General features: G+C 48.7%; 1 protein-coding gene across 1 annotated transcript in view; it reads right to left on the bottom strand.

The window, feature by feature from the left end:
• The window catches only part of SNX29 (sorting nexin 29), a 443,554-nt gene that overhangs the window by 134,436 nt on the left and 297,720 nt on the right, over positions 1 to 11,398 (bottom strand). Inside the window, exons 18-19 of the mRNA XM_025046099.1 lie at positions 11,237 to 11,292; positions 7,184 to 7,265 (exon numbers count right to left, since the gene is read on the bottom strand). Coding sequence (XP_024901867.1) covers positions 7,184 to 7,265; positions 11,237 to 11,292 — 138 coding nt within the window. The remainder of the gene's footprint in view (positions 1 to 7,183; positions 7,266 to 11,236; positions 11,293 to 11,398) is intronic.

Genomic DNA, 11,398 nt, shown 5'->3' with positions numbered 1-11,398 from the left:
GGAAACCAGGAGAATCGTAACAGTCAGGCGCTATAAAGGCAGCAACTGCAACTGAGGACATACGCGTGTTTAGGTGATCCAGACCTGCGCGCCGCCACGCTCATGGCTCCAGACAAAGGCCGAGTCAGACAGGGATGCCGCCTCGGGAAACCCCCCAGGGGGAGGAGGCAGAGAGGGCGACGATGCACGGGATCATGTGCAGAAACCTTGGAGACGCTGATGAACAACGCCGCTGGTCCAACTCACTATTCAGTAAGTAATGACTGTACTTAAATTCAGAGCAGGACTAAACCCAGCTGGCAAAACTATAGCGTACCGGGGCCTGGGCGTTAATTCTTTCAGACCTCTAGGGCGTCCCGCTTGCAACGTTAATCGTGATACTAGATTTTCTTTTCTGGGCACTGGACTCCCCGGCCAGAAGGCTCAGCCCTCTGCAAAGCCTGCACACAGTCTTGTACAGGCACCGCCCTTGAGGACAAAGGTATCTGGCTCCCTGCAGACCTAAGGCAGCTGATGTGCAGCCCTCGATCAAGTAAATGCGAAATAAAGGCATGTTTGAACACACAAACACGCCAGAGACATTCAATTAAACAGAGGAAATTCTTTTTATGTTTACTTCTGAGCTATCAGGTCACTGGAGGTAGTATTCACACAGGAGCTGTGTGCTACACTGTGCTAAACATTTATTTGTCATCGTATGTTGTCACTCTGCAAGGTGAGTGGCATTCTGTCCCTCCCACCAGAACCTCTCTTCAGCCCTATCGCGAGGGAATGTTATGTTGACCCCAAGCATCTGTCTGGCCCACCAGACCACAAGGTTGCAAGGGTGAGCTCAGTGTCAGGTCTCGCTCACCACGGGCTCTGCAGAGTTTAGCGCATGCCTGGCGTACAGCAGGCCCTCAAAAAACAGGTCTGGGATGAATAAAGGAGTTACACTGTGATAGGAAAAAAAGTTCCACCTGTTTAGAAAGACAAAAACAGTAACAAAAAATAATAGTGACACGTACATCCAAGGGGAGGAAAACAGGCTTTGTTTTTTGTTTTCCCCTATATCGGGCTTTCCCAGAAACCTTGGGCATTCCCAGAATGGCTGGAGGTTAATGGGCTGTAATCCTCAGAGGTGCTGAGGTGCTTGACTTTGTGGGATGGAAAGTTCTGGAGGAAGGAGAGAGCAAGAAAGAAGAAAAAAGCTTCCATGGTTTGCTTACCATGCAGCACATAAGTCAACGCTGGTTGGAACGAAACTCAGAAATCAAAGAATCCACACTGCCCTTCCCACCTGCCTTGCACACAACAGGTATGGTGGGAAGGACCAGACGTGAACGAGAGAGAATCGCTTCACCCTTAGAACTGGTCCTCGTTCCCCGCAAATCCGGCAAATCCATGCTGGGGCAGGGGCTTCTTATGGTGCACGTTCATCGTAGCTGTGGCCCCCATTTCTGTGCTTGGCTCAGCCATTTCATCCTTCCCTAGTTAATGTACCCCTCCCTCTGCAGAGCTATACACGAAGCGGGTTTAAAGACAGAGCGTAGGCAAAAGAACTTGAGGGCCCGAGGGGTAAGTCATCTTAGAAAAGAAGGTGAAGAGCTGAGAAACCCAAGACCAGCAAAGTGCAAAAGCTTCACCATCCTCCAAACCGCCTGCAGCCCTATGCAGCCTACGTAGACCCTGTGATCTATTATTAACAGGGAAAAGAATGGATTTTCCCTGCATCGCATACATAAATATCCTCCGGTAGAATGGACCCTGGAAATAATTGCCCAGGCTACACGATTTCCTACTAGGGAGACCTCAAACACTCAGGGTGTCTCCCTGGGGTACCATCTTTCCTCTAAGCCAAGACGACACCCTGTGGTCTCTCTGAAAGGGGGCTTACGCGAGGAGGAAAAGGCTTAGCTGAAACAAAGCAACCTCCTTTATAAAAGAGACCTAATTACGTGTACTGTGCAAATGGAACACTGTACAGCAGCCAGGGTTTCTGGTGGCTAAATTCGAAGGCCGGAATTAATCCCACACAGAGGCCTGATTCTAGCTCTGCTTACACTGACGGACTTCTCAAAGGGAAAGTCCCGAGGATCCAGTGGCTGTAATATTTGCTCAAGAGAAAAAACAAGTGGGTTGTTTTGCAGTCTAACATGCCTTCGTTAACCCTACAGTGGGATTAAGACAGTGGACCTCAAACTTGTTTGGAAATCAGGGCATTGGGGAGACAATACCACATATTTGCAAAGGCAGAAATTAGGAACCAATTGATCAACAACGGATGTAACTATATCAGATGGAAGTGACCGAAAATCAAACCTGGAAACACAACTGTGTTAACGAGGAGAAAGGAAGAGAGGGAGAGAGAGAAACTGAGCAAGACCAGTTAGTAGACTGAGTTTTGTCTTCTTTTTTCCCATTCAATTTGTTGCTGCTTAATCATTTTATCTCTGGCTAGCGTCTGCTAGCAGCCAAGCAATCACAGGGGCCAGAAGCATCAGATATATTCATGGATGAAAAACTTCAACTGGAAAGCTCTGGTTCTGAAAACTGGTCAAATGCTGCCATTTCTTACTTCTAGTGGCAGAACGCTCCTCGGCCCCCAGCTCCAGACACGGGAGCAGCGACCGGAACGCGCGGTGTTCACAGGCCCAAACCTTCGTTAAGAATTTGCGTGCAGTCTCGTGAAGGGACCAGCCCTCCTTGCCAGAACCCTCTGTGCCAACTACGATTCCAGACCTCGTCCCCAGCACAGCTTAGTTCCTTTGGCAGTTAAGAGCACATTTCTGAGTGTCCGGCCAGGCTCTCAGACATTGTCCCCTGATGGGAGGTTCTAAGGCAGCATCCCCAAGACCCCTCTATGGCCAGAGCAGGCACTGTGAATGGCAGCAACTTTAACGATCTCCCAAAACCAAATCGCGCCAGCCTGGCTCTAGGACCAGCAGAGTTTTGGCAGAAAAGTGTGTGTGCGCTGCAGGGAGCTGGGCAGTCCCACAGAACACGCCTAGCTTGGCTGCAGGGCGCCCCGTGCCGGCCACCTCAGGAATGCAGGGGGCCATCCACACAGGCGGCGTCTTGGCCAGGATGGGCCCTCCCTTCAAAAAGAAGCAAACGTCCCGTCTGCTTCTTTAGATTTTTACGGAGCTGGATTCCACCTTCATTCACGGAATCTGCAAACTGGTACCTTGTCGGAAAATGCTATTTGGACTGAAACAACATGTTGCAGAATGAGACGCTTCCCTGCGCCTTTGTTTCCTCATCTATGAAATGGGGAGAATAAGAGGTTCTCACCTCACAGGGCTGTTGTGAGGACTGAATGAGCTATTTTATGAAATGCACGCAGACACTGAGGGGCGGCTGCTGCTTCTCGCCAGTGTTACTCTGACTACTGTTTGATCACAAGCTCTCCAGACCTCCAGAGCAGGGTTTCCCAACTGTTATTCATTCACGAGCACCGTTCTAAACTTCTTGCTGTTTTCACCGTCGTTTATTTAGTGTTTCTCCTTAAGCTGAATCACTTTCTACTCAAATTTATTTTAAAAGCAAACTGTACATCACCATGGTAAATGGAAAAACTGAATTCTGCACCATAACTCGAAAGCAAATGTAAAAATAAATAAATGAAAACAAAACAATGTAATTAATTAAGCTCAGTCTGTTGTCTGCCAAAGGCGCTGATCCGGAGCCTGTCGTTGCTAAAAAGAAAGATTAGAAGGTGCTAAAGGCACAGGGACGCACACTGAGACGTCCCCCTCCAGGTGATCCCGAGGAATTAAAGAGCTGAGAAGCGAGGGGCCTCCTCCCTGCTGACTGTCCAGCCTCCGTCTTTGTAACATCTTACAAGCACACACAAAACTGTCTTGCTTTCCACCACTCTGGGAGACGCTGTCTACAGCATCGCTACGCAACAGAACCTTCTGCAGTGGCAGAAATGGTCTGTATTTGCACTCTCCAACATGGCAGCCACCAGCCACGTGTGCCCAGGAAGCACTTAAGATGTGACTAGTGTGCCTGAGGGACTGAATTTTTTATTTTATTCCATTTTAATTAACTGAAATTCAAACTGCCACACGTGGCTACGGGCTGTCATATTGGACAGCACAGATTTACTGAGAAAACTACACGTGCTGATCTTTTCATCTTGGCTCGTCGAATGAAATCCTGTTCATTTTGAGGTTACGCCCTTGCTTCCTTCGAGAGAGATCTTACAAAACCTGATGTGCCCAGGGATGTTACAGGGGACCTTGCACCTCACTATTGCTTAACCTCTAGCCCTGTGGAATTTCTTTTAGAGCTCCCTTTGAGAAACTGACATAGTTTCTTCTCCTTAGTTATGGCATTATCCAAAACAGCCATGTTTCCCTTTTCACACTGGCTTCAAGGAAGCTCACAGGAAATTATAAATCAGTGAAAGCAAGCATGTAGCATCTCATGAGAGACAAAGATGATTTTCCACGGGTTCCTGAATGAGAATTCTCTTAGTTCACATTTTCTCCGACTCCAATATTTTATTTCTTACTTCTATTTCGTCATTCTTTTCTATGAGTTTCTCTAGAAATTATCTTTTGTGAAATTATATAGAATGGATTTTTTCACTAGGAAAAATAATGACCGATGCTAGCAGTATTTTAAGTATTCTATCCAATATCATTTATGAGGAGAGGAGGGAACGAGAGGGGAGGGAAAAAGAAAGGAAAAAAGAAAAAAAAAGAAAAAAGAAAAAGAAAAAACACTGTAACAAAGGCTTTCTAAAATGCTTCCAAACACAGGCTCAGATTTTGCTCTTGAGGTACCAACCAGAAGCATCTTTAGCTGAAAGGAGAAAAACAATTGCACTCAAGAGGTGCTGCTTCACACATGCCAATGTCGAGAAAGATTTCAGAGAGCCCAAGCTGAGGGCTGCAGGTGCTGCGCTGGGCGATGTGGGAGCCGCCTGCAGCCCCACGAAATCTGAGCCATGTCCTCCGTGCACGGTCCATACCAAACCCAGGAAAACGGAGCACGAGGAGAGAGTGGCTCGAACGCCTATGTGCCCACCGTGGAAACAGTCTCCCAGGCAACGGCATATTTGTTGTGTCCATCTCATTTCATAACTGACTTTCAGAAGCTAAAACCTGCCAAGTCGCTTCCTGGCGTGGGGGGTGGGGGTGGGGGTCAAAAATAAAAGGTCAAGGGAACCTCTCAAGTGATATCGCATTTTAATTTCACTCTAGAATAAAGCTGTCTGCTTCACTTTTTCGTCCTCCAGGCTCCACCTCCCGGCTTTCTGATGACCACAAAGCGGAACTGGAAGGACACTTAACTAAGAGGGTGTTTTTGGTTTGGAGGTTTTTTTTGAGTGGGGGTGGGATAAAAAGAGAAAGAAAGATAGGAGGATATTTGGAACGCTGTCATATCTGATTCCCTCTGTAAGCCGGAGCTGCGGGCATCATGCACAGGCAGCTTCTCTCATACTTTATCAAAGCGCTACTGCTGCTCAGCTGAACGAGTAAACGGAACCGCCTCTCTGCCGCGCGCTCCCTGGCCACACTCACCCGTTCCTGAGATTTTAGGAAAGATGCACACGGCACGCTTGTCCCCGTTCCTGTGGGACACAGGCCCGCCACCAGGCCTGCCACCGAAGACCAAACATGGCGATCGCTTTGGAAGACGAGGAAAGAAAGCTCTATATCTACGGGGTGCCATAGAATTCTAATGCACGCGACAGCTTTGCAAGGTGAGCATTATCGTCATTCCCATTTTACAGATGAGGAATCTAAGACTACCTAAGGCCACAAAGTTGTAACCAGGGCTTCTATTTTCAAGTTCAGCGTCATTTTTTTTTTTTTCACCACCCCAGTGTCTGGGTAAAACATCTTAATAGCTGAGAAGACTTCTTCAACGGGCCAATTCCCTGCTAAGAAAAATGGCAACAAAACTCAAGGCTTTTCACAGAGCTCATGGGGAATAAGAATAAAACCTTATGAAAGTTTCTGTGATACAAGAAGACAGTAGAATTGGAAGCAGCCAAGAGTCAGAGCTGTAATCAAAACAGTCCCAGGATAGGGAACACCGACGCTGGAAATTAGGATCCAAGGTAAGAAAAGGAGAAAAAGAAGACAAGAGGGTAGTAGGCAGGGCTGGAAGAGGCATCAGAAAATCAGAGAGAAGATGGAAAACTGGGGTCCCAGGTGATGGAGCAGAATCACCTCCAAAGCAAAGGTCCCACGGTCCCAGACACTGGATCCCCAACCAGGGGGTGGCCAGAGGAAGGTAGAAAAACTGTCCGCAGTTTTTCTTGTCAACTACTCGTTGCCCCCTTTGGAAAAGAGTAGCCTTGTTTTCATTTGGGGAGCCACCTCTCCCGTCTCTTGGACACGTGGTCAGATAAGGTCAACTCCAATCCTAGTGCGCAGAGTGGGGGGAGGAGGGTGTTATGTGACCCGAACCTGGCCAATCACAGAAGTCCATCACCCAACCCTGAGGTTTAGCAACGGGCTCATGATCCAAGATAGACCCAGGAGAGACGTCCAGGACTTGGCTGAAACCACCCTGACAGGCCCAGGGTCAGGCACTGCTGGGAGCCATCTCATCAACCCACAGAGAGCGCCAGCCTGAAAGGGATGCCTCGGCAGAGGAAACAGGGAATGGCAGAAGGTTCCTGAACACAGGTCCAATCGCGCCTGAGGCCAGACCTATGCCTAGACTTTTCAGTTGCAAACACCGGTCGACCAACATCACTTCTGCTCAAGGAGTCTGAGCTGAGGGGTCACGGCCACAGCGAGAGGCCTGGCACGCACATGGAAGCTCCGCCCTACTCCCTCCTGTCTGCCTGAGGAAAGACGGCTTCCTGGGGGTGGGGGGGCGGGTGGTCCAATCGCGCCTGAGGCCAGACCTATGCCTAGACTTTTCAGTTGCAAACACCGGTCGACCAACATCACTTCTGCTCAAGGAGTCTGAGCTGAGGGGTCACGGCCACAGCGAGAGGCCTGGCACGCACATGGAAGCTCCGCCCTACTCCCTCCTGCCTGCCTGAGGAAAGAGGGCTTCCTGGGGGTGGGGGGGGGCGGGTGCAGGGCTGAGCCGAGGATGAGCCGCGGAATGCTGGCCTCCTGCGTACAGCACCAGCTCTCCATCGCCGAGAGGCAAAAGCACCAGAGCACAATGGACGTGTGCTGGTTCCACCCCAGTAGTGATGTCTAACTGAGAACCAGGCACTTACCTGATACACGTGGAATGCATTTGTGGCTTTGCCCCGGAGAAACACGGATGGGATCCAGACGTTGATCAGCGCCCGGTTCGATCTGACCAAAGGAAAGATCAAAAGTAGTCAATTCAATTTAGGGAAAAAAAGAAGGAAAGTATCTTCTCTTCTAAGAGGCATCATGCACAAACAATCTATGACAATATCTATTATACTTAATAGTAAGCTAAAGGACCAGTTTAAGTCTCATTACTTTGTCCCCAAGTTTATTTTAAAAGGACTTAGGTTAAAATACACACAACATATACACACACACACATATATATATATATTTTTTTTAATTTATATATGCAGTTTGTATTCTGGAATGAGATAGAGCTGCAACTTCAGTTGTGAGTGACCATGGCTCATAATTTATCTGAACCTCAGTTTCCTCATCTGAAGAAGGGGCTGACAACCAGAAGCCCCTGATGAGACTGGAGGGTCCTACGCGGTAACGCCCACTGGGTCTCTGGAGCACCCAGAGGAGTCGTACTGCCTCCTCATTGTACCCACTTTAGACCCTGGCCCCCATTTTAAGAACAGACTCCATCAAAGAGCTCAGGAGACCAACAGCCATGGCTCCGCAAGCAACAGCTATTGGGTGGGGGGGTAGGGGTGGTGACAGGGGATACCAGGAAGCCAGGTGCAAATACCTCTCTTTTGACTTCTCTACAAACAATGTGTATGGCTACAAACAATGTGTATGGTAAAAATCATTTACCAAGTACCTAACAACTTATGGCTCCATGCTTTTATCTATATTATCTCAGTTAATCTTCGTAGGCTATTTAAGGAATTTTCAAGGGTTATTTTGGTTACATGACAGTTTTGCCTCCTGCGATGACTTTAAACTTCACTTGTGAGTCCCTGGGTATGCACGCCCACCACCTCCACTGTAATTCCGACAGGCTGGGTCCGGACCACGAGGAGCTGATAAGTTAGCTGTTCTGAAGCTTCAAGATCAATCACAACAGCATTCGAAACAGCACAGTGCAGTTGTGGAAGGGCTGGGAGGTTCCAGGCCTTGCCTCTGCCTGGAGCTGTTCCAGGGCTAAATGCTTTTTCCTAAGCTCCCCTTCTCTCTAAAGAGCAGCTCACGAAAATCCGCCAGCCTCCTGTGCTTGAAACTCGGCATGAGCCATTGATGATGGAAGATTCCATGACTCAGGAGTCTCACAACCTTTACAGAAAAGAGCATTTTGTTTTCACAAAGACATGATCCTGTCTCGAAGCAGCATTTCTCCTCAGCTCCAAGCCGAGATGCTCACCTCCTTAACAGGGCAAAACAAGCCCAACGACCACCTCTCCAGGGCTCCAAGTACAAACTGCAATTCCAAGCCACCAAATTGGTTTGTCTATCTAACGATATTCTTATAAATGTCTCCAGAGTGTTCTAAGGCCCAGAGTGTTCTCCTTTTGTTTCCGTCAGTGGGGGGAGGGGCGCAGAAGTATATCGAACACTCCGGTTTACATTAACCTTCCTGGATTAACCAGGGCTGGGCAATCTCCCATAGTTACAGTGAGGTCACCCCAGATGGGTTAGGAGTTCCTCCTTTTCAGAGCATCTACCACACGGTATTACAATTGGTTGTTTACACGGCCATCGCCCTCCTAGATACCAGTTCACCTGCTCATTCTTTTGTTTGTTCACTCATGAGAACCTACTATGTGCCAGATACTATTCCAGGTACTGGAGATAGAGCAATGAAGAAAGCAGATATAGTCCCTGCCCTCATGGATTGTGCAGTTTAACATGGGAGAGAGACAAAGCCCCATAAAAATTAGTAGTCCACTGTGGTCAAAGAAGATACTTTGTTCGACTTCCATCTTTTCAGATTTACTGAGATTTGTTTTGTGGCCTAACATATGACCTATCCTAGAGAATGGTCTCTGTGCGCTTGAGAAGAATGTGTATTCTGTTGTTATTTGGCAGAGTGTTCTATATGTATCCATTAGATCTAACTCTTTCCTTACTGATCATCTTCTCTAGTTGTTCTTTCCATCATTGAAAGTGGGGTACTAAAGTCTCCAACTATTATTGTAGAACTATCTATTTTTTCCCTTCATTTCTGTCAATGTTTACATCATATGTTTTGGAGCTCTGTTGTTAGGTACATATATGTTTATAATTGTTATATGATTTTATTAAATAAATTATTTAATTGCCACTGTCACAGGTGCCACCAAAGAATACTGGCTCTAACAAGTGAATGCCAGGGGGCTTCTTTGACGAAGCAATGTTTGGACTTTTAGGAATGCTGAGACTCAGCCGAGCTGGGGAGGGGAGTCTGAAGCTGGGGAAGGTACTCTGGCAGGGGGTTAACATCTGTGAAGGGCACGGAGTCTAGGTCAAGACTGCCTGGGTCCAAATCCTGGCTCAAACCTGTCACCTGTAGATGACATCCACATCAGAGGGCGGTTGCAGGGACTGAGTAAGTTAGCACAATGCCTGGCACAGAGAAAATGCCGTGTTTGTGTGAGTTAAGGAACAAAGTAACGATCCTGAGTGGGGAAGGCCAAGTGAGCTCGAGCAGTCAAGTCAGCCTGGGTGACTAGTGTGCAGGGTGGAGACGGGAGGTTAGCAAGGGCCTTCTCTGTAAGCTACACAGAGGAGTTGGGTCTCCATCTTAAGAGAGGGAAATAGCATCTCCTTCCAGCTTTAGTAGAGATGAGGAAACCAGTGGGTGAGGCTGCGAATCTCCATGAAAGAGATGATGCGACTGGACCAGGCAGAGGCTGCTTGAGGGCAGGGGCTGTGGCGTACTCACCTCCTCCATGAGGGACCTGGCATGACACCACGTGCACTACGTGCCTGATAAATTCTTTAATAATGAGTCCCTTCTGGTCGCAGCTGACTTGTCCCTGGCCAGCTTTCACGTCTCTTCCTAGCGTGTCCCCACCTGGCCCTCGACCAGGCTGACATTCCATTATCCTCCTCGGGCTGCACTCCCCTGACTCTCTGGCCCATGGGAGGCAAACTCACTTTTGATTTCCATCCTTCACTTCTTAACCACGTCAGCCTCCTCATCCTACCAACCCAAGTGCCACCTCCAGTTCCACTGCAGCCACCCGACCACTGAGGGCCTCTTAATGCCCTCCGTGTTTTTATGATCTCACTCCTATAGCCACCACACGCCTGCAAGGCTGGTATCATGACTTTTGTCTTGTGAGAAGAAACTCAGGCCCAGGGAGGTTAAGTGACTTGCCCAAGGTCACACCTATGTGAGTCCTGTAGCTGAGACTTCAACATAGGCCAGACTGGCTCTGACGAAACGCTCTTTCTGATGTCCTGCCCTCTCTCCCTGGAAGCAGGCTTCTCCCAGATGACGCTCTCTCTCGGAGGCTGAGCCTTCTTCCACTCAGCACGACAGAATGAGAGAGGAGGGGGGTCTGCACGGCAGCCCAGGACTCACTCCGCTCTACCATCCCAAGGGGATCATCTGTCCAAACATCATGGCAACCTGGTCAGAGACAGCCAGTCTGAAGGCCAACTAAACTCCTCAGCAGAGGCACCAGACAGAATTAAATCCAGTCGGAAATCAGACCTATGGACTGAACTACCGTTGTTTCCAACAACCCAGGGACTGTCCACTCGAATTCCTACAGGAGCCACGCAGACAATAAAATGGGTGGCGCGGGCCTGAGTTGGGCGATAGGGAGAAGCGGGGACTGTGGCAGCTGCAGGGCACTCCCCACATGAAGGAGGCAGCTGCTGCTCAGCTCTGACTGTAGCCTGACAGGGATGTGCATCTTCTTTGAAGGAAAACAGAGAAATTTACATTTTTATGTGATATCTTCCAGCTCTTAAATGTTGGCCAAAAAAATACCTTTTTGGTACCCAATGGAAAACACAACGGAAGGCCAGACTCGGGCTGCAGGCGAGCCGGGCCCCACCTGTACAATAACCAAACCGGCCTGTGTGGACTCAAACAGCGGTCTCTGCTTCTACTGTGGTCCTTCTGGGACACAAGCCACACAGCAGAGTCCTAGTCCCGAAGTGCCCCTCACGAGCGGATGCTGTGGACTTACATTTCAAAATCCGACAAACTCTGATCTTCAGATGTTTGACTCAAGTCTCCAGGCACCTGCCATCGGGAGCGGGGGCAAGGAGAGAGAAAACGCATCATGGTTACCACGGTTTGCATAATCCCGAGAGAATCCTGCCTCTCTCAAGGATCCCTGAACACTTCT

Source organism: Pteropus alecto, unplaced genomic scaffold, assembly GCF_000325575.1.
Source record: "Pteropus alecto unplaced genomic scaffold, ASM32557v1 scaffold34, whole genome shotgun sequence".
In the NCBI taxonomy this organism is placed as follows: domain Eukaryota; kingdom Metazoa; phylum Chordata; class Mammalia; order Chiroptera; family Pteropodidae; genus Pteropus; species Pteropus alecto.
The sequence above is the reverse complement of the archived record's forward strand: the minus strand, read 5'-3'. Positions and strand labels throughout refer to the sequence as shown.